Raw genomic sequence first — 26,737 nt, forward strand, 5'->3', positions numbered from 1 at the left:
ATTGTGTTGAAGTCCTTTACAATACCCTTTTGCAAAGGAGTTGACAAATGGAATATTTCACTTGGAAGGAGGAATGTGGCAAGGTTGTCTCCTCTCTCTTTTATCTGTTGAGCGCCTAGTAATAAGTCTAAGGAAGTTGACCAACATTGCAAGCCTACACATAAACAAAAGATATACAAAGAGCAAAAGAGTAGTTTATATGCAGATGATTTTTAATGTTACTTGGGAATTATTCTTCTTCAGTCTTCCCCTGCTAGCATTAATAAACCGGTTTGGAGAATTATCAGGATGCCAAACCACTTGGAATCTACTCACACATAATGGACATTTTTGAAAGATCATATGCTTTTTTAAATCTGCAAGGAAATTACATACAACCTCTCCCATATACCCCGTGCAGACGCTACATAATAAAACCACTATGACATTATAAGGTGGTCACTTCTTCCCTTTTCTTTGTGGGCAGAACTGAAATTGTTAAAACGAATCGCTATATTGTTATATTGCATTTGTTACCAATGGAGATGTCTGCTTTATTACTGAACCAGCTAAATAAGCTAATCACACTATGTGGGACTTGAGGAGCACTGTTAGCTGTCCTAGAACAGGTATTGAGGCTCATAGCCTCATCACAGAAGACCCAGGATTCCTGTGGAACCCAGAGGATCCCGTTAGAGGATTTTCAAGGGATTTACCATCCCCCAGAGCTCCTCCTATAGCAATTTCTACAGGAGATCTAGGTTTGGAAATGAGAAAAGCTGACAGTGCAGTTTATGGCCTTCTTTGTTTGCATAAGATAGAAGAAAGTGTCTCTTAGTTAATGAATTTTGCATGCCCTTATGATTATAGCAGTTTGTTGACAGGATATGGTATTTACAATATCAATAAAAGCTAAAGGGACTCTGTCCTCACTTGAGGACTCACATGATTGACCTTTAAAAATAAAATGAATAGGACTATGGGGTATCAGCTTGTCTCTGATTGCTTTACAAAAAACTGTCTTCTGTGGAAAGCCAGGAAAAAAAAATCATAGATAATAGGATTAGAAAATGCCTTTTGGATCACAGAGTCCAATCTCCCTGCATTAAGGAGAATAGGATACTAATTTGCCACATGCTTACCTAATCCTGTCATTAACTTGTTTACATAACACGTGTAATAATTTTAAGACATTTGTTATTAATAGGCATTAATCTGTGACTGATTTGTTTCCAAAGCTCTTAGCAAAAGCCAGGGGAAGGTGGAAAGCCATACAGATCCTCCTGAAATAAGATCAGATGCTGCCATTCATGGTTCTTTCTGGTGTTATCCACACATCACTCCACCCATGAGCAAAATGACCTAGGAAACACCCAGATGCTTGATTCTCCTAATAACTACAACTTATATTGTAGTAGAATTCAGTAAGGTCTTTTTTTAAAAAAAGGCCATTTCTAATCAGTTAGCATGAAGAAATGTACTTGCATCAATGTTCTATTCTTAGCACAGCCCTAAATAATAATTCAGGGCCAGCCTACCTGAAGGACACTCTTGTTGCTCTTCCCACTGTTCTGGCAATTAAGCACAGCAGGGTTAGAACTGCTGATCTCCCTACATAAAGATCTTCTACAGAAAATCTGGGTGGATAAGAAGCCCCTTCCATAAATGCCAGAGCACATCTGTGCCAGTCTTCAGGGAGAGCCTAACGCAGATATCTTTTAATGTTTTTGGTTGTTTGGCGCTTTTATGTTGTGTAGGAAAGAGTTTCTTGGATGGCTCTCCTCAAGTCTTGCTCACAAGTCCAAATTCTACTCAGGGTACGTCTACACTATGGGATTATTCCGATTTTACATAAACCAGTTTTGTAAAACAGATTGTATAAAGATGAGTGCACGCGGCCACACTAAGCATGTTAATTCGGTAGTGTGTGTCCATCGTCTGAGGTTAGCTTCGATTTCTGGAGTGTTGTACTGTGGGCAGCTATTCCGTAGCTATCCCATAGTTCCCGCAGTCTCCCCCACCCCTTGGAATTCTGGGTTGAGATCCTAGTGGCTGATGGGGCAAAAATCATTGTCGCGGGTGGTTCTGGGTAAATGTCGTCAGTCATTCCTTCCTCCGGGAAAGCAACAATCATTTTGCGCCCTTTTTCCCTGGATTGCCCTGGCAGACGCCTTAGCATGGCAACCATGGAGCCCGTTCAGCTTTTTTTTACTGTCACCATATGTGTACCGGATTCCGCTGACAGAGGTAATACCGCAGTGCTACACAGCAGCATTCATTTGCCTTTGCACGACAGCAGAGACGGTTATCAGTCGTTCTGTACCATCTGCTGCGCCATTGTAAATTGGCAATGAGATGATGGTTATCTGTCGTTCTGTACCGTCTGCTGCTGTCATGGGTGCCCCTGGCTGAAGTCGGCTGGGGGCGCAAAGACAAAAATGGGAATGACTCCCCTAGTCACTCCCTCCTTTATGGTATCTAAAAATAGAGTCAGTCCTGCCTAGAATATGGTGCAAGTGAACTAGAGACCCAGTGTATCAAGGCCAGCCATCCGTGTCAGATCCCGCAAAATGATAGCGCATATCGTTCTACGGGTGTCCCTGCCACAATCCCACCTTTTCCCCTCCCCATTACCTTCCTGGGCTACAGTGCATTCCCCGCCATTTGTGTGAGAAATAAAGAATGACAGGAATAAGAACACTGACTTATTACTTGAGATAAAATAGGGGAAGGCAGCCTCCAGCTGCTATGATAGTCCAGCAGGACAGAATTTTTTCTTTATACTAAAGGAGGGGCTGATGGACTCAGCCCCCTGCTATGATGAGGACAGTACCAGCCGTTTGTACATCTCTGGAATGACTGGGAATCATTCCTATTTTACCAGGGCGCCCCGGCCAGCCTCACCTTGAGGCACCAGGACACTCACGGGTGATGATGACAAAGAAGCATCATATTACCGTCTGCCACCGGGAAGGGAGGGAGCAGCATACTGCTTCTTCACTTGCCGCAGATCATGTCTACCTCAGCATTCAGTAAACATAGGGTGACAATGAAAAAAGTCAAGAAAATTTTTTCCCCTTTTCTTTCACGGGAGGGCGAGGGGTACATTGACGAGCTATACCCGAGCCACCCCAGACAATGTGTTTGCTCCTACAGCATGGGAGCTCAACCAAGAATGCAAGAGTTTTTGAGATCTGTGGACTGTGGAAATACTGGAGTCCTCATACCCATCCTCCTCACCTCTATGGCGTCATTTGATGCTTGGCCTCGTGTACGCTTGTCATGCAGCACTGTGCTGTGACTCTGTATCATGGCCTGGAGATTTTTTTCAATGCTCTGGCTTCGTCTTCTGTACACGAGCTCTGATTAGAACAGATTTGTCTCCCCATACAGCAATCGAATCCGTATCTCCCGTACGGTCCATGCTGGAGCTCCTTTGGATTTGGGACTTCATTTCGCCACCCGTATGATCAGAGCTCCCGCTGGGCAAACAGGAAATGCAATTCAAAAGTTCGCGGGGCTTTTCCTGTTTATCTGGCCAGTGCATCTGAGTTTGGATTGCTGTCCAGAGTGGTCACAATGGTGCACTGTGGGATACCGCCCGGACGCCAATACCATCGATTTGCGGCCACACTAACCCTAATCTGATATGGTAATACTGATTTTAGCGCTACTCCTCTCGTCGGGGAGGAGTACAGAAACCAGTTTAAAGAGCTCTTTATATCGATATAAAGGGCCTCATTGTATGGACGGGTACAGCATTAAATCGGTTTAACAATGCTAAAATCGGTTTAAACACGTAGTGTAGACCAGACCTCAGTGATGTTTAAATTGTGAACACCCCCACACTCATGAATGGGAAGGTCATTTTGTCACACTGGTATAAATCATGAGCAATGTCGCCGGCAGTAGCTTGGTGCAAGAGAGTGGAGAATCATGCCCATTGTTTCAGTCTCTCTGCCTGCAGACTCAGGAGGACTTACTGCATTGGTTCACATTAGATATGTTTTCTTCGGTAGGGCTAGCAACTTTTTTTTTTTTTTAAATTAAAGTTTTAAATTTTGACTAAACTGATGGGACCACAGGAGATGCGATGGTATGGTTACTCCTACTCGTAACGCCTGCTCAAACCAGCTCTTACTCCTGATTTTGGAAATGTTTTAATGGGAACAGAGTTTATTTTTTTAAATTGTAACTGTATTTATATTTATTTCCCTTAGGGAGACCAGAGGCTTTTGGATACGGATAGCTACTAAATGAACATAAATATCCTTGAATTTTTTAAATGATATTATTATAATCTAAAAAGAGGTGCTGTAGCTCAAACTGAAGTTATGTATTTGACATAGATATTATTGGATGAGGTTCTTTGACCTGTGTTATGCAGGAGGACAGGCTAGAGGAGGGATCGGCAACCCTTGGCACACGGTTCGCCAGGGTAAGCACGCTGGCGGCCTGGACCAATTTGTTTACCTGCCACGTCTGCAGGTTCCGCCAATCGCGGCTCCTACTGGCCGCAGTTCGCCGCTCCAGGCTAATGGGGGCGACGGGAAGCGGAGGCCAGCACATTCCTCAGCCCGCACCACTTCCTGCAGCCCCCATTGGCCTGGAGCGGCCAGTGGGAACTGCAATTGGCCAAACCTGTGGACGCGGCAGGTAAATAAACCAGCCCAGGCCACCAGGTGCTTACCTTGGCCAGCCACAGGCCAAAGGTTGCTGATCCCTGGGCTAGATGGTCTAGCTTTAAAGTCTATGAGATTATCACCATAATAAAGGAACATCTCTCACATAGGTTAGGAATTGCTGACAATTTATGACTGAACTATTTGTATTGAAGAAATTTAAAACCCTTGAGATTAGTTTCAGATGCTCTTACATCATAAGGTAACATAACCTTTCTGGATTTGCCTCTTTCTATTCGCACTAGCATTTACTCCTCCCTCCCTGTCACAAGGATCATTTAGGGGCCACTGTGTCACATGAGTAACAGATAAAATTGTGAAACTCTCTCTCATTTTACCTAGTGTGCAAACCTAATCAAGGGCAGAGAAGAGAAAATCAAAGTTAGACCAGTCAGAGAGAGGAGTACACAGCTAAGATGAACTTCCTTCCATATTTCTCCATTGAGACCTGGGGTCTTCTGATCACCTTCCTCGCTCTCCTGATACTGTAAGTGCAGTTCTATACACTACTTCTCTTCTTGTGCTATGTCCTTCAAGATCTTGAGAGCTGTCAATATCTTAATTCCAGTGGTCTCCTGAAATGCAACCTGTGCTTCAGTCCTGTAGGACAGGGGTTCTCAACCTTTTTCTTTCTGAGGCCCCCGAACATGTTATAAAAACCCTATGGTCCAGCTATGCCACAACAACTTTTTTCTGCATATAAAAGCCAGAACCAGCGTTAGGGGGTAGCAAGCAAGGCTATTGCCCAGGGCCCCACACTAGAAGGGCCCCTGCAAAGCTAAGTTGCTCAGGCTTTGACTTCAGCCCCAAGTGGCAGGGTTCAGAGCCCCAGGCTTCAGTCCTGCATGGTGGGGCTTCGGCTTCCTGTCCTGGGCCCCAGCAAGTCTAATTCTGGCCCTGCTTGGAGGACCCCCTGAAAGCTGTTTGCAGCCCCCCAGGGGGCCCTGGATCCCTGGTTGACAACCACTGCTGTAGGACGCTTGGGGCGGCATGCTGCAGGGGGTGCTCTGCTGGTCTCCGGGAGGGTGGCAGGCGGCTCCGGTGGACCTCCCGCAGGCCCACCAAAGTCGTGGGACCAGTGGACCCTCCACAGGTACGCCTGCAGGAGGTCCCGGCGACCGGCAGAGTGCCCCCCGGGGCATGCCGCCATGCTTGGGGCGGTGAAATGTCTAGACTCGCCCCTGCTCTCTGATAGCAAACCTTTTTGAAAGACATATCGACAAAGGGATGGTCCAGCCATCCTTAATCCAATCTAGGGAGATCTGTAAACAAAGTATTTTTGTGAATTGCTATTATCTGGTTACAAAGTATGAAGGTAATAACAATCCCCTTGTGATAGCGGGGGATACTTGTATTGATTCATGTATTTTAAGGCCCGAAGGGGCCATTATGATCATCTAGCCTTGATCTTCTGCATATCGCAAGCCAAAGAATCTCCCGCAATATTTATGCATCAAACTCATAACTTCAGTTTCAACTATAGCAGATTTCTTAGAAAGTTATCCAGTCCTCATTTAAAGACAGCAACTGTTGGAGAATTCACCACATATCTAGGTAAGTTATTCCTCTCTATTAAAAGTTTGTGCTTTATTTCTAGTCTGAATTTTTCTAGCTTCAGTTTCCAACCTTTGGAATTCATTATACCTGTATCTGCTAGGTGAGTTTGTAGAGAAATCTCTGTATTAACTATCTTTATAAATCTTTATAACATTGCACTGTGTTATTTTGTATTAAGTATCTTTCTATATTAAGTATCTTTATGACATTGCATCTTGCATGATGTTATTTTGTATTTCATATGACTTGCATTTGTGCTATCGTCATACAACTTTTGTATAGAAAATTGGTCAGAAAATTTGTATCAAATGTATAGCCCTAAGGATAGTTAGTTAGGGAAAGCAAAAACATGTGCCTTTTTGCTAGAAGTAAATAAAGACATCTCCCCCACACTCTGTAATCATTGCCCCATTGACGAATGAGGTGTGAAGGAGTGAGGCTTGGAAGACACCACCTCCAGACAGCTACAACAGTTAAAGAGGGAATGGAGGCAGAGCAAAGCAATACAATTTGTCCAGTTGGCCCAATAAAGAAAGCAGACATATTGATGATCGGGAATGAAGCAAGCACCTTCTTTAGAAAACGCCTCTTGACAGCATGGGAAACACCCAGAAAAAAAGCAGCACAAGACCAACGGACACAGACCAACGGACACAGCCCAGATTTTGAATCTGGTCTGATTTGCCATAAGAGGGAAGCTGCTATATACGGAGGTGTCTTGCAAGAAGGACCGGTCTCGTCTTGTCACCATCGGAGCATCGATCCGGATCGGCAGAAGCCCGGCTCCACCCCTCCCCCATCTAACTCACCTGGCCAGTGCAGTTAAGGGGAGCAACTAGTTGGTAACAACAGCAAGACAGAGTGTGTTTGTGTCTGTGTGTGTGTGTGTGAATGCATGACTGTAATATATCATATGCATATGATAGAGTATTAATTAATACCTGTATTACTAATAAATGTGGCGTTTTGCCTTAATCCCCCTGAAAAGATCCCGTATAGTACTTTGAGTACAACAAGTTACAGAGCTGTCTGCTAAGGTTTTGGTGGAGGCTATAATTTTCTATTATTTGCATTACAATAGCACCTAGAATCGCCAAACAGGATCACAGACCAGTTTTGCTACATGCTGTAGAAACATGTAGTAAGAGATTGTAAACTCTGTGAGGCAAGGACTATCTTAAAGCTGCTGTAGAGATAGAATATGCAGTAAATAGAAGTATTTACATATGCAGCTCTATAAATATTTACATACGTAAATACACACAGAAACACACTTCAACAATAAAGAGTAGCAGAAAGACAATTCAGGAAAACAACATCCAGGAGGGCAATCTGGAGGGTGGCAATGGGTCCCAGTTTTCTCACTTGCCAATGCTGCTCTTCCTTTAATGGCTTGAAGGGGACTGGAGTATGCATGGGGTTCTCGGAGAAATACTTCTGTAGAGGTTAGAAGTTCATTGCTTCTGAGAAGTTGCTGAGGGATCTTTTTATTAAGCTTGCTCCTCCCAACTACCTTCCTTGAGGCAGGAAAAGCAGCACAGATTTTCACAGAGCTAGACAAAGACTGCAGATTTTTAAGCACAGAGCCTAATGATTAATGCGGTCAATAGCAAAGTCCATTTATCTGAGCTACACTGGCAATTATCCAGCTCCTACAACTCAGTAATATCTGGCTTCCAAAACTGTGACCACCTAATTCTTGAACATCTTTGCATGTCTTAGATTGAGGTGGGCTGTGCAAGAACAAACCCTCCCTCCTGCCCCCATGTACAGTCTGCTCTTCAGTTTGGATCCTTTGCTGATCCCAACGCTGATATTTCAACAAACTTGTCTCTAGGACTTCTCAGGTGTCATTTGGCTGCACCCCATGGCTATTCCAAACTTCCCTGTGACAACAGTAATAGAAGCTAAATCCTTCTGCTCTGAAAGTACAGCCCACTTGAAGGAGAATCTTTATTAGCTGTTAGAAGTATAGGGCAATATACAGATTGAACCGTTGTGATTCTACCCAGTGAAGGGCAATGGTTTGCCCACACACTAGCCAGTAGAGATAACTAAAAATGGGTCCAAATAGTCCCACAATCTTGTATCATTTTGTTCTTGATATTTGAAATTTTGACAAATTAGTTGAAATTTCAAATGCTGACATTTTTCACCCAGTTCTACTATCCATTTTTTTGTACTCTTACACTGAGATTTGGGGTAGCTTAGATCCTAAACAAATCAAAATGCAGTGTTTTCTTTTTGTTTTCATATGAAAACTTCCTAGTTACCTACAGGGATTAAATTGGAGCAGCATTCGCCTTTCTCAAGGTGGAAGGGAACAGATTGGGTAGATCACATTACAGTTACAAGTGTGTTTGTTAGTCTGTAGTGTTCTGGCAACATTTCAAATTAGGTAATTCTACTCTGCTATCCTAAAATTCCCCTGTGATTTCAACTGGGCATGGAGTTTGTTACCATCTGTCAGGGGAATCTTAAAACGTTATACAAACATCAGTGAATGAACCATCCTGACAAGGTGTGAGGAAGAGAAGTACTGTCATCACAATTTTGTATAATGGAAAGCAGAGGCACAAACCGGTAACTGATGTGCCCTATATCTCACAGCAAGTCAGTAACAGTCCCAGAAATAGAGCATGTATCTCCTAACTCACAGGCTTGTGCTGTACCCTTTGGTGACTAGGCCACTGGGGGGAGGGATAGCTCAGTGGTTTGAGCACTGGCCTACTAAACCCAGGGCTTTAAGTTCAATCCTTGCATGGGCCATCTGGGGGAAAAAAATTGGATGATTTAGTAGAGGATTGGACTAGATGACCTCCTGAGGTCCCTTCCAACCCTGATATTCTATGAAAAAACTCCAGAGCTGGTAGCATTTCAGTGCTGGGTCAGTAAACTCCATCATTATCTCTGTGCACCTGAGGGAAGGGCTAAGCATACTGATGTTATTGCCTCCCATCTGAGTTTTCTGTACATTAAATCACAGTTGGCTTTCAATGGAATTCTGCTGGTTGAGGGAATGTGCTAAATTTGTGTATTACCATACATTTTTTGGGCAGCACTAGCCTTGAGGAGCCTCCAGTAGACAGAAGGATGTCGACACTTCCCACCACAACCTCCTCCTGCATCCAGACAGAGTTTGAGTCTAGGATTTACTGTGGCAGAATCTGGGATAGACGGTGGGGTGACTATTGCTCAGTGTATAACTGCTTTGGGATCCTTCGCATGAATTATAAATATTGATAAACATCTTATACAATTTCCAGTGTCAGTATGATGCATAATAAAATACAGCATCAGCAAGAGGTCAACCTTTCAATATACTCACTCTTTTTAAAACCCCACAACCCCCCTCCTTGTTCCGGCCTAAACAAGGCCTCCGGCTAAGGTTTCCTTGCTAAACATTAGAGCTATAACATTCACCCAGTGATAAAGTTCTTCCATGGGAAGTTGGTAACCTCCATCCAGTAACAAATATTTTGAAAAGCTCTTTCAACACAGCCAAAGACAAGCTTCAAAATGCTGCAGCCCAGATCTTCATAGAGAAGCAGAGGGCCCTGAGGTAGGCATAATAATGTTACAACACCAAAATAGGGTGCTTCAGAGAAGAGAAATCTGCAAAGCTGTCAACAAAATCCAAACAGAAACCCGCCAGCCTAGGCTTCCCGACACACCACTGCACTAACATTTGGTTAAGCACAGGGAGAACAATACATGAAATTAAAGTGCATCCATATAAAAGCTCCGCTCAGGACATAATGTCTGGCTAGGCTTTGGTTTGTCTGTAATAAGCATATGTAAGCTTTTTTTCCCCATAGTTCTCTCTTTATTGGCTCTTCTTCCTGTGCTGGCAATGAGCCCAGAGAGGCTTCTCTTTTGCATTTTGCTAATGGCTTGAGGGACCCATTCTACTGGAGCAATTATTCCTTTATGAGATGATTGTTTTTACCTCAGAGCTCCCTCATTGATGGTCTATTACAGCAGTGAAGCTTATCACTGGCTGTGTTTATTAGATAGATATACAAAATACTAATTTTTGGACCAAATTTTCCACAGTCTCATTCCTGTTATAGTGCAACAGCTCTGCTGCTCCTGGGTAGCTTTGAGATCCAACAGCCTGTTGTCACTGTTATGTGACCTTCAGATTCTTATTATTTTACAGATATGGGATCTGGCCATATGGTTTATTTAAGAAACTGGGTATTCCTGGGCCAACACCCCTGCCTTTCTTTGGGACTACCTTGGAGTATCGCAAAGTAAGTTACTGAGGGCTCGAGAAATATACGTCCCTCATATTACAGTATCAAAACTTTTACACTGCACTGATGGATATATCCTGTACAAGCTGCTCTGCTCGCATGTGGAGACCCAAGACAGCAGATAGTCTCTGTAACGTAGACCATGACACCTATTCTGTACACCTCAAGTAAAGGACCTCATGGGACTTTGGTGCTAACTCAAAAAAGACAAATATAGATGTAGCTGGCTTGCAGACTCACCATTTACACTTACACCATTTTTCTGGTACACCGTTTACTTACAGTCGCCTTAAGTTCAGGTTTGACATACGGGCACACATAGCCAATGATATTCTTAGGAGGGTCTTGTTGCTCACAAGGTCATTGAAAGTAACACAGGCCTCAGGAACAGCCTATACAGGAGTCTTCTCAGCCCAGCTACCAGCTCTAGCTTCACTTTCCCATCTCAGTAGGCTTTCTGCTTCCTCCTTATATGGCGCAAGCAAAGGAAAAGTACATGGCTCCTTCTTAAAAGGGCAGCATTTTGTCCCTTCTGACAATTGCATTGTATTTGCACAACAGGAAAATTTTTATTTATTTATTAACTACTAAACTACTTGGGCATCTATTGGATTGTCTGAATGCCCCTAACCGAACATAGTAGAACAGGGGTCGGCAACCTTTCAGAAGTAATGTGCCAAGTCTTCATTTATTCACTCTAACTTAAGGTTTCGCGTGCCAGTAATACATTTTAATGTTTTTAGAAGATCTCTTTCTATACGTCTATAATATGTAACTAAACTATTGTTGTATGTAAAGTAAATAAGGTTTTTAAAATGTTTAAGAAGCTTCATTTAAAATTAAATTAAAATGCAGAGCCCCCCGGACCAGTGGCCATGACCCAGGCAGTCTCAGTGCCGCTGAAAATCAGCTAGCGTGCCACCTTCAGCACGCATGCTATAGGTTGCCTACGCCTGTGGTAGAATATTCCCTTCCTCCAACCCATCCCAGGAATGACAGGTAGACCCATCAAGCAACAGGCAGATCCAGTAGACAGGCAGACCCATCAGGCCTACCTAGCTATGTTTGTGGCTTAAAAAAGAAATCACAACAACAAACATCAGGATGAACTATGTGCACAGACACATGTATGATGTAATCATCAAAGTCAATGTGCATGTTTATCTGAGGGCGGTATTTGCTTATAATGTAGATCCTCGAGTCCTTAGGCTGTTTCTGCTATGTAGCTGCTGAAATTTCTGCCTGAGTACTCTTGCTCCACCTCTAATTCCATTTTAAAAATTTTTTTGCAGGGTATGGTGGACTTTGACAAAAACTGCTTTCAGAAATATGGGAAAATCTGGGGGTGAGTATTTTTACTAGACAGTATTCATCAGCTCAGGATCTTTAAAGTTCACCCATAATCTAAATCAGATGGTGAAAAAAAAAATCCATCAGAAGAGGTGAGTTTAACATCATGTTATAGAGAGCTTAACATAAGAACATAAGAGCTTAAGAATGGCCGTACCGGGTCAGACCAAAGGTCCATCTAGCCCAGTATCTGTCTACCGACGGTGGCCAATGCCAGGTGCCCCAGAGGGAGTGAAGTTAACAGGCAATGATCAAGGCAATGATTAACTTGCCTTGTCAGATGAAAGGTGTTCAAATTTGGATGCAAATGACTAGATCCTGCTTTCAGAGATGACAATAACAAAATTCCCACTGCCTTTATCAGGATCCATCAGGGTTTATAAATCAGGTGTTCTATTCTTCTCGTTTAAAACCTGTGACAGAGGGTATATATACCCCAGATACTCCATTGAGAAACAGCCATAATACTGTAGCTGATAGGAGCTATAGAAATATCCAGGATAGACTGATAGGTCTGCCTTGTCACATCTGTCCTGATGAAGGGCAATATCTCTGCATTACCACCACTTTTATTCTGCATTGGATGTTCGCTTCATCTTTTATCACTATGATTATAACTCCGGATCTACACCTGGAACACATCTGGTTGTTTTCAGCAATGTATATATCTATTCACTGTAACAGCTCTCAAAAAGTTTCAGAGTCTAGGGAAAAGACCTTTAAATGCCCCCCCCACACACACAATTTTCTCTCCTTTTCCCCACAAACTCTCCTACCTATTAGTTGTTGTTATGTATTATTATAGCACATAGGATCCCCAGTCATGGCCCAGGACCTCATTGTGGTAGGAGCTGTGCAAACACAGAACAAAAAGACAGTCTTTGCCTCAGAGTTCATAATCCAAGAATAAGACAAAAGACAACAGGACAAAGAAACAATGAGACAATACCAGTCAGCACGATAGGCAGTGGGTCTTCCACTCCACCACTCCTATTTCTCTGAAGTCCCTCATCCTCCCTACAGCCTCCTCTGCCCTAGTCTCCTTCTACAACCCACATTACTCTGCTTTACACCTCATTCTCCCTACAGCAGTCCACATATCCTTGCACCTGCCATCTTCCTGCCTTCTCTCCCTCTCATCGTCTCCTTATAATTCCCAATACAGAGCCCAAAGACAGCCATGTTTCTTGAGGGTGGCCCATTGGAAACAATGTGAGGGAGCAAATATCTTTACTAGAGACGGCCTCACTTCTACACACAAAGTAGGAAAATGAAAGCCGTCTTCACTAAGGGCACCCTCAGGTTTCAAACATTTTGAAAGTAATGGGAAAGGGTGGGTATTTTGAAGAAGGGCAAAATTCATGAGTTTGATGCCGGAAATCAGTACACCATCAGAAACTAAACACAAATGCCTAAAATGTCAAGAGTTAACAACTGATGATTCACAGCACCTTAAACTGCCATGGATTGCAGTGGGTGTTGTAAGTGCTCAGTCCCCTGTACACTTGGATCTTTTCTTTAAAATTTTGCAAAGAAACTTGAAAAATGTCTTAATTTTCACACTGTGTTATGAGTCAAGGTGACTGCCTGCTGTACATTCTTTTTTGTAAAAAAAAACTTTCCATGTCTATTCTATTTCTATAATGTAGAAATGCTCCCTAATGACACAGGACAAGGTGCTTGTGTCACAGAAAAAATTGTGTCCTTTGTCTGGTTTTGGAAAGATGTTTTCAGTACAAATTCTATTCTAGCTCCAGTGGGAATGAAGGGATCGATTTATGAAGAGAGGTTAAGGAACGGAGTATGTATTGCTTGGCAAAATGAGGACTTGTAGGGAACGGTCTATATGTATTTGAAGGATGAAAACGTCAAGGAGGCAGTGGTGATATTTAGAGGATTTGAAAAAGACGTAACTAGGAGGAATGGGATGAAATTATATGAGCATCATCAACTTAAAAACCACACTTCTGTCTGCAAATCCTTTACCTATTGTTACCAGTAGCACCTTGATGACTATAAATGAAAGATTACAGAAAACATATTCCTATTTTTCATACCCAGTCATGGACTTTACTATAAAAAGCTCATGAAGACTAGATATTGTGGCCATCATAGAAGGAGCTTCCATTGAATTCATTATTTTCCATTGACAGTGGTGGGTTTTGCAATGTGCTCTTTTTTCCATAGGCTTTACGATGGCAGACAGCCTGTGCTGGCCATCCTGGATTCTACACTCATTAAAACTGTGCTGGTGAAAGAGTGCTACACCACCTTTACCAACCGCCGGGTAGGTTCCAATCTTGAATCTTCTTCATTAAGACGTAATAAAGTCTTAAACGAAAACAATCTCAATTACTGTTAGAAACACACAGTATAGGTACGCGTTAGCATCTCTTAGTACATGAGAATGAATGTGCATCTAGGATTAAGCTCATTTTCCACTGCATGTCACTCCACTCCTGCACTAAAGAAGAAGGGAGGAAAAGCTCAGTTGGAATAGAGTGCTTTGGTTCAGAGAAACCTATTTGACTGCACTTTAAAAAGTGGTTGAACCTATTAGGATAGTTTACTGAAACTGGTAATGCAAAATGCTCAGGACAAATTCCACTCAGTTGAAACAATCAATGAGAGATAAATATGATCCTTTCTGTGCTTTGCCTTTTCCCCCCCTAGATGTTTGGTCCAACAGGAGTGCTGAAGTCAGCTATCTCCATCGCTGAGGATGAGCAGTGGAAGAGGATTCGCACTGTGCTCTCTCCAACCTTCACCAGCGGGAAGCTAAAGGAGGTAAAACCCAGAAGAGCAGTCACAAACTAAACCATTGGGCCAGTGCGGACAGCACTGAGGCAAAGATAGTCACAATGGGCTGATCTCTTCTGTCAGAATCAGATTACTAAATCAGCTTGTTTCCTTTGCATCGCCTAATGTAAAAAGGAAAAGGATTAAGCTGAATATCCCAGAAAGCTGAAAGAGATGATGTTTGTGAATGTTTATGATTCTCCCCTAGGCTATTAGAAACCATGTTTTAAACAATAGGAAAAGTTCCTATATTAATTTTCCTTAAATAGGACATTTTTATTTGTGTGCTCTGATTTATATTTCAGATGTTTCCTATCATGGTGCATTATGGGAAGGTTTTGGTGAGAAATGTTCAGAAGCAAGTGGAAAAGGATGAGCCGATAGCTGTTAAAGAGTGAGTAATTCTGTCCTGCAAGGCTGGGACTTGTCAGACAACAGCTGTTGATATAGTGTGATTTTTAGATTGTGAGCTCTTTGGGGCAGGGATTGTGCCTGTCTGGGGTGCCACAGCCATTAACTGACAAGATAATCACAACGCTTGAGCAGGCCTGACTCCACCAGACTCCACTACATATGAGCTAATAAGTATATAGTACCCTGAGGAAGATTACAAGATTCTAGGCTATGCAAGTTCTGAATGAGGCTTTTTGGAAATTTCCCTCTTTCCTCACAGATGCAGTATTGGTATTCCGTATCTTTCTTTGTTTTCAGGTGAAGGAAAGAGGATTCCTCCTGAGGGTTTTGTTTGCTTTAAGGAGGTGTCATATGTGAAGCAAGTGAAAGGTTATAATCACCTATTTCAAATGTTAAGTCCACAATCCGTGTTCTATTTTCCATCTTTTCTCAGTGTGTTTGGTGCCTACAGCATGGATATTATCACTAGCACTTCGTTTGGTGTGAATATTGACTCCATGAACAACCCCCAAGACCCATTTGTGAAGGAGGTTAAGAAACTAGTGAAGTTTGACTTCTTTTCCCCATTTTTTATTTTGATAGGTAAGTTGGCTCCTGCTCATTGAAAACTCCAGCCAAGTCTGTGATCCTGATGTTCAGTAAGGATGAGTGAAGCAACAATAGTGCATACTGCTCCATTCCATAACTTAGCTAATGTCTAGGGAAACTAAACTCTCCACCTTGATTGCTTAGTCCTACCATAAGTACAGGAAACTGGACTAGATGACCTCCTAGGTCCCTTCCAGTTCTATGATTACACTAGGATGGTCTTATCTGTGTCAAATTATACTCATTTATACCCCAATGGCTATGGTAATCTTTAAAAGAGACAAGATTTTCTATAGTCAGTGGAGTTGTGTTGACACAAATAAGACCAACATTTGTCCATTCTATTATATAGCAGGTAGGAAGGGTCACAATAGTGTAGTGGAGATTTGGATCTGGTTCCTAGGGTATGGGACAGTAAAGGATTTGAGAACATTCAAGCCAGTCTGAAAAAACCCCCAAAGCTTTCAGAATATCGTCATGAGCTGGATTAAACCTTGTTATGGGTTGAGGTATAGCCTCATTCAAGCTGGAGTGTGAATGTGTTTTCCATTTAAGATAATTGTGAGAGACACTTAAGGGCCACATCTAAAACAGAGGCCACGTCTACACTACCTGCTGGATTGGCGAGTAGTAATCGATCTATTGGGGATCAATTTATCCCATCTCATCTAGATGCAATAAATCGATCCCTGAATCGATGCCTGTACTCCACCTCAGCAGGAGGAGTAAGCAGAGTCGACAGGGGAGCTGCGGCAGTTGACTTGCCGCTGTGAGGATGGCCAGGTAAGTCGAACTAAGATACTTCAACTTCCACTATGCAAATAGAGTAGCTGAAGTTGCGTATCTTAAATAGACCCCCCCCCCCAGTGTAGACCAGCCCAAAGCCTAATACAATGTGCCCAGAAACTAGCACAGCAGGGACAGTGGATTCAGCTGGGTATTGTGACCAGCAGGTGTGGGAGTACACACAGATACTGAGGTCACAGTCAAGAACAGAGAGAGGAAGAGGAAAAGAGCCAAGAAAAAGCCAAGCAGGAGCCTGTAAGCACAAATTTGGTCCCGGAAAAAGATAAAGTGAGCTTTTGGGTCTGATGTTGGCTACAGAGGCTTGGGGGCTGTTAGCTCAGAAACTGCTCCTTTTGTTCTTGGTTCCTTCTGCATTCGGAGAGTCAGGACTTTGTACAGTCTTTGTAAACAAACAAAACTGCTTCAAAGAAATGCCTGATTATCACCAGTTTCTACTTCCAGCCCCAGATCTTGACGAGCTGCTCAGGACAAAAAGGGCAACAATATTTTCATCCAGAGTATGCCAGGCTTTGTTATTAGTTCATTTTTTCCAAAGATTTCTTGGGGTGGGAAGCTATTTCTGTGGAATACTGCTAGTGCTAGCTGGAGGAATGTCTTGCACTCGCACAGTATAATCAACTCCAGTCTCAATGGCGAAAAAACACCAGATACACATGGCTTGAGAGCAGGGCCGGATTAATGCAGGGGCTTTAGGGGTTGCAGCCCAGGGCCCCAGGCTAAGAGGGGCCCTAGCACAGCAGGGCTCAGGCAGGCTGCCTGCACACTGTGGCCCCATGGCGCTCCCGGAAGTGGCTGGCTGCTGGCATATCTCTAAGAAGGCTGCTGGCATATCTCTAAGAAGGGCCACATCTAAAACAGAGGCCACGTCTACACTACCTGCTGGATTGGCGAGTAGTAATCGATCTATTGGGGATCAATTTATCCCATCTCCCAGGCTGCCTGCACGCTGTGGCCCCTGGCAGGTGGGAGGTGGCTCCGCATGCTACCCCTGCCCCCATCACCAACTCTGCAGCTCCCACGGGCTGGGAACACTGTCCACTTCCCCACAGAGGGTGCACACAGAAGCCGGCCGCTTCCAGGAGTGGTGTGGGGCCATGGCATGCAGGAAGCCCTGCTGTGCCTCTGGCCGGGAGCCACCTGTGGTAAGTGCCTCCCAGCCAGAGCCTGAACCTCGCACCCTCCTCCTGCACCCCAACCTCCTGCCCCAGGTCAGAATCTCCTCTTGCACCCAAACTCCCTCCAAAACCCCGCATGCCCTCCTGCACTCCAACCTCCTGCCCCAGGTCAGAATCCCTTCCTGCACCAAACTCCCTCCCAAAGCCTGCACCCCAACACTCTGCCACAGCCTGGAGCCTCCTCCTGCACCCAAACTCTCTCCCAGAAAGAAACTAATATAACAGCTGATCTAAGGTGGTAAGTAGGCTATTTTGAATTAATTTAACTATATTCTACATTTTTAACATCGAAATGTAACCACGGAACAGCTTTATATTAATTAAAAGGCAAGTTTAATATAGTGTTAATAGCCTTGATGCCAGAATTGTGATTATTTTGTTTTAAATTAGGAAAAAAACTATAATCTAATAGACCATAAAAATCTAATAGCCCAGGCCCACAGGAGAGTTAATCCAACTGGAATGTTCTTGGGGCAGGTATTCATACACAGGGCTAAATTGTAGCAGTGCGGCAGCAACCTTAGTAAGGGGTAGTGTGAAGCTGCATTGCCCCAGGCACAGTTTAAGAAGGAACTGCAATTTGAGGAGGGATTATCCCTCTCAACTCCCTGTTGCCTTTGGGTAGTGCACAAACTGCACCATGTCAGCATATTTGCCTATGTAAATGGGAGCAGGTCCCATTTGCTCCAGGGTTGAATTGGGCACTAGGTTGCTAGTATCTGGAGCTGGATTTGAATCACTGTACCTGCTCAGTGCCTGGTTCAGCTAAGAATGTCATTTGGATCCTAACAGCCAACCAGTAAAATCTGGATTCTGAGTCATTCAGAAAAGGATCTAAATGTTGGTCAAATTTATTGCTCTGATTATATTTTTTCATTGATACCTTAAGGAAATTGATTTTTTTGCCCAGGTTTCCTCACTCTCACAATGAATTTCTCTCTGCTCTAGCTGTATTTCCATTCCTTATTCCTCTTCTTGATATGCTGAATGTGAATGTTTTCCCAAATGATGCCCTGGAATTCTTCACACGGTCAGTCACCAAAATAAAGGAAAAGCGCAAGAGAGAAACCCGCAGGGTAAGGAAGACTTCTCCAATGATGGAACCAAAGAATATTATCCAGTTAGTTAGCCCACTTGAAAAATTCTTCACATGACAGCATTGAAAATGCAACTTATGTCAAATAATGACCAGAAGCCAGCACAATACCACACCCAGAATTTTGCTTGAACTAAAGTCCCAGCAGAGTCACAGAACACAATGAATGCAGCAGTGACCTCGGGCTACATCAGGGTAAAAGCAATTGCAGTTTGGGCTTGCAATGCTTTTGATTTGACAGCAAACTGGCAGAAGATGTGATCACCCATTTGTTGTGGCCTAGGGACGCTGGAGCAGAGAGAGAGATACTGCTTACTCAGCAGTAGATATAGTAATGACTACAAATACTCAATATTCAGCAACATGGTCCCCATAAAAGACATGGTCTTCACACCAAAGATAAGAGGACAGAGTCACCCTTATTATCCTGCAGGACTTCTTCAATCCAGTCCCAGGGAGAATATTAAACCCTATCATATAGGGGTCTGAAACACACTTACTCTGATTTATTTCCCCTGAAATTGTAAAGCCGTATAAGGATTCCAAGTAATCTGGATTAAAGAGGTTTAGCTTTGCGGGTTCTAGGCTCTACTCAGTGCTCCTCGTGAGAATGAGAGTCCAAGTCTGCTGTCTGTGCCACCAGCTGTCTTCTAAATGTTACTTCTCTTCCCAGGACCGAGTGGATTTCCTGCAGCTGATGATTGACTCCCAGAATTTAAACACCAGTCACGAAAGCAATGGGTTGGGTCACCCAAATAAAGGTAAAACCATGAAATTATTTATAACTGAGTCCCTTTGGAGGCTCCTGGACTGAGAGGAATAGGATTATTCATCCTGTTAAACTGGGGAGAAGATTTATATTCATTGATGTGCACATTTGCACAACAGTGTTATATAAAATAGGTAACTTGCCTCCTTCCCTGCAATTAAAAAAAATGCATTCCATGGCATCTTCTATAGCATATTAATTAAGGTTGTTCAATGAAAGAAACTGCGGTGTTATGTACCTATATACCCAAGGACAAACTGCCCCTTCTCATTCTCCCAAATATATGTCAGCATTGTATTTCTTATCACTATGAGCAAATATTCTCAGTTTTTTTCGGGGTGGATGGAAGCAGGTGATTTGTGAGATTTCCCCCCCTTTTTTTCTTTTCTCACACCATCCTCAAAAAGTCCTACATCTGACACCCCTTCTCTGCCTAATGGGGAGAAGACACAGCTGCCCCTGGAGCCCAGCAGTTGACCATTCATTAGCTAACAGGGTCATTTCAGAGGACACAAACAGTACTCTTCTCTCAGGGACTGAGCTTGATCCAAACAGACATTCTTATTTTAACCCCTTCAGTACTCTTTTCCCTGCTCTACAGGCTACAAGGATGTGATGATTACACCAGCTCCAGACCAAGGTCTCCGCTTCATGCTCCAGGTTTCAGGGATGTAGTGAGCTCACTGATCTTACACCAAACTTCCTGCTGAACAGGTTCATCAGGCCACAGGGTGATATGTTCACCCACCATTTACATCTAGTAATTTCTTGAGGCCCTGCTGCTTTAATTAGGAGAAACTTTCATAGGGATTGTGGCAGGATTATACATGTTACATGATTTTTTTTATTATAGCAAACTATAATTATAATACCTGAAGAGGAACAGCAAACTTGACTTCCTTGTTTTGACTGATGTTTTCTGAATAAGCCAACTCTCAATACCAGGGACTCAAATCAGTTATTAGCATCTGATTCACCTACCTTAACCCTGTGCTCCTGTACATGGGACAATAAGATAAACCTTCCTCATCTATGTGTATGTATATAAAATACAATATGTACTGTGCCACAAACAGCACAGTCGACATACTGCGCATTTGGACTTCACCTTTTCTGCCTGTTTTTAATCTCCTTTCACAGTCCTGACTGATACCGAGATTCTGGCACAAGCAATTATCTTTATTTTTGGTGGCTATGAGACCACCAGCTCCATTCTTGGCTACATGGTTTACAGTCTAGCTACTCACCCCGATGTACAGCAGAAGGTGCAGGAGGAGATAGACTCTGTTCTTCCCAACCAGGTAAGAGTATTGGATGTTCAGTGATATACAGCATCTCTTTATGGGAAATCCCTCTTCCTACTTCAAAGTCAGCAACACTGTTCTTTAAAGAAATTAAATGGTTGCATTAAAAAAATATTCTAAGTGTTGATTCACCAATCCTTTGGGAGCTCAGAAGGATACAGTGAGAAGACAATAAAAGAAATCTTCACCAGCCCACATATAAGTCATATAAGTATCTGTGTGTCTTTATGTCTCCCCCCTTCCCCTAACTTCAGTCATTTATCTCTCATCAAAATCCCACCATTCAACAATGCATATTAAAAGGGACAATTTACCTCTGTTTTCTTAATCCTGCTATTCAACAATAAGGTATTTATGGGGCAGAGGCAAAGGAGAAGGGAAGGGGCGAATGTAAGAAAAGAAAGCACATGCACAGTATTGAGGGGAGATTGGCTGAGAGACATGGAGCAGTAACAGGGCAAAATGATAAGTTATTGCATTTTCATGGGTACCAACTTGTGTTTATAATGTCTTACATTGGGCTCCTGAACCAGTCTCTCTCCATTGAAGCCACTTTTCACCAATATTTTGGCCACAGCAAGAGGCTCAGAACTGCCAATTTTAACTACAAGCCTTGTTTTCATACAGTTTGTGTGTTTAAGGGGGGGTCCCTTTTCATATAAGCTTTCAGTATAAACAAAATGGGCACCGATTCCTGTTCACCTTGATTTTCCTGTCCTCAATGTAAGTTAACTCCTAGCTTTAGCCACAGTATACCTAGGACATGTACTGTGACAAGAGATAAATTGGGGAGGACAGGATGGTTTTAACACTGATCAGATTAAAACTAGATGTGTAAACTCCCACATGTCTGACAGACATTTTTGCTTTCCACTAAAGGCACCTCTCACTTATGATGCCCTGATGCAGATGGAATATGTTGACATGACAGTGAGTGAAACCCTCAGGCTCTTTCCTTTTGGAGGGCGTATTGAAAGGGTCTGCAAGAAAGACGTAGAGATAAATGGAGTGACCATTTCCAAAGGCACCGTGGTTATGATCCCACCCTACCTTCTGCATCGTATCCCAGAATACTGGCCAGAACCAGAGGAGTTCAGACCTGAAAGGTACAGAACCTATATTGATAGGGAAGAAGCAATATACAGTACTGACATCTTTAAATTCATTCTTAAATATCAGTCTCTTGCAGAGAAATTCCTTGTCATGTTTAACCTTCATAACTGTTTGTAACAAGACAGGCAGAGAGTCTTCAGAGAATATCAAAATACCTGCTCCTGCTCCCACTGAAGCCAATTGCAAAATCCCCATCGACTTCAACAGGAGCAAGATTATATGTCCAATATGAGCAACTGTGTCTGAGTTCTATTGGTCTTTTATTTATGAACTCAGTGCTCACATCTCCAAGGTGCCACTCCTCTTTACAACAGTCACACATAGAAGATAGAGAGAAACATTTTGCCTGGTCCAGCTGACTGATGTCTATGGCCCTGCACTTACACTTGACAGTAGCCTAACCAATGACAGACCATGCCATGAAGAGGTGGTACTGTTGCAATGCAATGTTATATGACAACATCATTAACAGCTAGAAGGTGAATATAACTGATAATCACAAGCATTAATGGGACTTCATTACTCTGCAGAGGCTTTGCCTAGACCTCTCACTGAGATATTTTAAGGACTATCAACTGAATCTCCATAGGAAAGCTCCTTGTATCCTATGGGAGCCGATTGTCAGCTCAGTTTTTTTGTTTTTGCTGTTCACTTTCCTGTCCAGCCTGAGGCTGAAATTCATTTCTGACACCACTTGACACTTCTATGTACTTTGTCAAGTTTCTACTGAGGTACAGATGTGGGGACCCACATGAAAGGCTCCCTAAGCTTATATTTCACCAGCTTAGTTTAAAAACTTTCTGAAGGCACAAATTCCTTACCTTGGATGATATTGCTGCCACCACCAGGTGATTTATACAAGCATTCGGGGGGAAGCCACTTTGGAGCCCTATTCCCCGCCCTCGTTGTCCCTTCACCCCCTTTCCTGGGGAGGGTTGAGAATATACCAACCAAATAAGTTAACAAAGTGAGTATAGACCAGACCTTTGTTTTTTTAGGACACTAAAACCCAATCAGGTTCTTAAAAGAAGAACTTTATTTTAAAAAAAGTAAAAGAAGCACCTCTGTAAAATCAGGATGGAAGGTAATTTTACAGGGTAATAAAAAAGACTTAAAACACAGAGGATTCCCCCCCTTTCAAGTTACAAAACAGGAATAAACCTCCCTCTTAGCATACGGAAAATTCGTACACAAAAACAAAAGATAATCTAATGCATTTCCTTGCTATTACTTACAATTTCTGTAATTTTAGATGCATCATTTCAGTAGGAGCTGGATTACCTGCTTGGTCTCTTTCTTTGTCTCAAGAGGGAACACACAGAAAGCACAAACAAAACCTCCCCCCTCACCCAGATTTGAATTTATTGTCTTTCCCCATTGGTCCTTCTGGTCAGGTGCCAACTAGGTTAATGGAACTGATTAACCCCTTACACATAAGTGATTTTGTACCTCTGACCAGGAGCAATTTGATGTTATCGCATACATAAAGGTTTTTACCCTTCCCTTTATATTTATGACACCATTTGACACAGTCTCTTCCCCATCCAAACTCATCCCAAGATGCATTCCTGCCTGAAATAGGGCAGTTCAGCCATTCTTCAGGACATCCTCTGTAGAGGTCAGTAAGGGCTCTGGTGCTGCGAAGCAACCCCTGACTTTGCTTTCATGAAGTTCCCATGAAGTCATGTGGAGAAAGGATAGAATTTTGATCTTGAACTGAAATTCCCCCATATGGCAAGGGGCTGAGTAATTGTTAGATCATTAGTGTGGCAATACGACTTATTTTCTAAACCAGATCATGTTTCTGTACCTGAAAACTGAGCATGTTCTTTACAAAAAAAAAAAAGGACATTTCTGGTGAAGTCACCCCTGGGGTAGCTCTGCTGATGTCAATGGAGTTACAGCAGGCAAGAATTTGTGTCTCAGTTCCTGCATAAATGCTCATGTGCTTGTATCTGGAACCAGGTTCAGTAAAGAGAACAAAGAGACGATGGATCCTTATATGTACCTGCCCTTTGGAGCTGGACCCAGGAACTGCCTTGGAATGAGGTTTGCTCTCCTCTCCATAAAAGTTGCGATTGCCAGTCTGCTGCAGAATTTCACATTCAGACCCTGCAAAGAAACTCCGGTGAGAAATCCAGATTTATATGCAGTTATTTACAAAAACAGTTAATATAAAACTGCCTCAATTTATTTGGCTAGAACAGTGGAATATAGTGCAAGATAAATACACAACACAAGATGCAAAATGAACAGGTACAATACACGGCAGACTATACACCATATTTAATGTACATAATGAGAAGTAGTCTGAAGTTTACAATGGAATATTCTGAAAGGGAAAAGAGACTGTCTAGGAGAGGGAGAAAGATTAATCAGTTTTAGTGGAAACCTTCAATCAGGTACATTAGTTGATATCAGCATATAGTGTTCCATACAGAAATGAAATGGCTTGACTCATATATAGTTACACTATCAATGAGTCCTTGTTTTTGTGTTCAAGTTCCTAGGCAGCTTAAGGTGAGGTTTCTGCAAATCATGGCTCATCCTTCATCTATTTAGTAAAGTGGCCTCTTTGAGGTCCAAATCCCTTTTGCTTAGTTGCCTATGTAACATTTCCCTAAGAAAGCAATGGCTCGAGTCAAAATATTGCCAGACTTCCAATGTAAAGTTATAACCTGCTTTGACAAATATTAAGATCATAGGCTTTAAACATTTTTAGCAGTAAACAACCTCTTGTTGAGATGAACACTACATATCTGAAAGCCAAAGGTCTTCACAAAGCATAACCAGGAGTACTATAACGCAGACATACTATGACACAGACATATTAGACTCTTGATGAAATCCTTTCTCTGTCATTCCCTGGAACTAGGAACTTTTCTATTCAGAAATGCACATTTATCTCCTTCCCTGAACATCATGGAGAAATATTTAGTTGTGAGTCATGGAGCCAAAGGATGCAAGGGACTGTAAGAATGATCATAAATAATTAATCTCCACAAATAGCATTTCAGTAGGTGCCCATATGATCATCCAAAAGTATTCTCTCGGACAATTGGTTATAGGAAGGCAAGTGAATGTTTGTTATTGGTTCATTTAGTTTCATCAGGACCCAACTCACTTCCTTTCAGTAGGACTACACAGAAAGAGACCATTCTACCCAAAGGCAGTGATATATATGCTGATAGTTTTAATTTTACCTTCACCAAATCCTACCAAAATGTTAATGGAATTCTGTGAATTGCAAAATAAGCCATTTGGATATGTGGTTTGGTTCAAGCCTACCTCTACCCAAAAATCAGGCAAACCTATTCAATACGAGTTTCATTTAGAGATTTTGGCTTAGTTTAAACCTACAAGTCAACTAAACCAGTGGTAGAGGGAGGTCTGTGAACTCCAGGAGATTCGCATGAAGTCACTGTGAACTGAAACATCTATGTTTAGCACAAATCTTGTTGTAAACTTCAAACAGGGAAAACCGAAGACCTGTGACACAGATATACAAGGGTTTGTGTTCCTGAGTAGGCCAGAAACAGTCCTATTCCCAAGGACAAAATGCCTCTGTCCTATATCCCCTTTTTATCTGTCTTTTATTCAGTGGGATCTAAATGACCTTCTTTAATTACTGCAGATACCTCTCAAACTGAGTTCAAAAGGATTTATTACTCCAATGGAACCTATCATTCTGAAGTTGGTCCCCAGAACCGCAGAATCGAAGGAGTAAAATCCAGTGGAGTTTTATAGCAGCTCTTCAGAGGCCAACGGCTGCATTACCAACAGATACTTTACACGTTCTTCTGGGAATCTGATGTAGGCACAGAAGAGTTTAATTCAGAAGAAGATTGCTAAATATTTGCAGAAAAGCATGACTAGAGAGACAGAGAGAGACAAAGTGGGTGAGATAAGGAACCATTGGACTATATGCTAACTACTTATGCTAAACTATGTGTTCAATGTTGTATTTAGCTGTGACACTCATGAGTACCTTTCCCAGGCCTGGAGAGGAGTTCCATGTAGCTGGAAAGCTCATCTTTCACCAACAAAAGTTGGTCCAATACAAGATATTACCTCACCTACCTTGTCTCTCTAATATCCTGGGATCAATATGGCTACAACACCACTGCATACAAAAAGCATGTTTGTCAAAAATGTAATCTGAGTCATTGGACAGTAATTATACAGTAAATAGCTTTTCTAATTCTGATTGTATAAAATATATTTACAAAGTAAAGTTTCCACTAAAGAGCAGCACCTCATTCACAAAGTTATCTTCTGCTACCTGGTCTACAGTAAGGAATTTAATCAAGTCTGAACAGAGTTGTCAGCAATTGCATTAGCTGAATGGGCTTGGAACACAATTTAGCAGTAAGCAGGGACAAGGGCAAACCATGCTCAGTATTGTGTTAGCTAATTAAACTCAACCACACCTAACCCTTGTTGACAGACATGACTGCTGGCAACTGTGCTGAGTCAGGCGCTGTTAAACTTCAGATCAGGCCAGGTCTGACTCTCTTCTAGCGGTACTCCTTCCCAAAAGGGAGAAAAGTACAGTCTCTTTCAAGATGCAGAAGAGACTTGTTTGATACCAACAGGAATCAGTTATTCTTTATTATTGAGTGGGAATAGAGGTGACGGAAAGTGGGTGAGTGACAAGGTTCTTTTTGATGTATTGATATTTTAAGCATAGTGCAAATAATTCTTGTTTGGATACAGTTATACAAATAAACTGGTTGCAGTGAGGCTATATGCTGCTAACTAATCGCTTGTATAATGCATCTATTGTGTAAAGTGGTAATTTACAGAGATGACAGAAATCAATAAAAATATGCTGATCAGAGCTCA

General features: G+C 42.4%; 1 protein-coding gene across 1 annotated transcript; it reads left to right on the plus strand.

The window, feature by feature from the left end:
• Positions 1–5,077: 5,077 nt before the first annotated feature.
• Positions 5,078–25,999, plus strand: LOC116817553 (cytochrome P450 3A9-like). The gene is made up of 13 exons (XM_032767759.2): positions 5,078–5,148; positions 10,381–10,474; positions 11,770–11,822; positions 14,015–14,114; positions 14,501–14,614; positions 14,932–15,020; positions 15,474–15,622; positions 18,559–18,686; positions 19,380–19,440; positions 20,616–20,776; positions 21,659–21,885; positions 23,858–24,020; positions 25,527–25,999. Exons 1-13 carry the CDS (start codon positions 5,078–5,080, stop codon positions 25,617–25,619), a joined length of 1,503 nt encoding a protein of 500 aa, XP_032623650.1. The 3' UTR covers positions 25,620–25,999.
• Positions 26,000–26,737: the final 738 nt, after the last annotated feature.

This window comes from Chelonoidis abingdonii, chromosome 9 (genome assembly GCF_003597395.2).
Source record: "Chelonoidis abingdonii isolate Lonesome George chromosome 9, CheloAbing_2.0, whole genome shotgun sequence".
Classification (NCBI taxonomy): domain Eukaryota; kingdom Metazoa; phylum Chordata; order Testudines; family Testudinidae; genus Chelonoidis; species Chelonoidis abingdonii.

What these genes read in the sequence shown, in the direction of transcription:
- LOC116817553 (XM_032767759.2), top strand. Translation starts at nt 5,078, where the DNA reads ATGAACTTCCTTCCATATTTCTCCATTGAGACCTGGGGTCTTCTGATC. An exon ending in AAATATGGGAAAATCTGGGG is followed by an intron (nt 11,823 to 14,014) that starts GTGAGTATTTTT and finishes TTTTTTCCATAG; the next exon opens with GCTTTACGATGGCAGACAGC. An exon ending in TTTAAACACCAGTCACGAAA is followed by an intron (nt 19,441 to 20,615) that starts GCAATGGGTTGG and finishes CTCCTTTCACAG; the next exon opens with TCCTGACTGATACCGAGATT.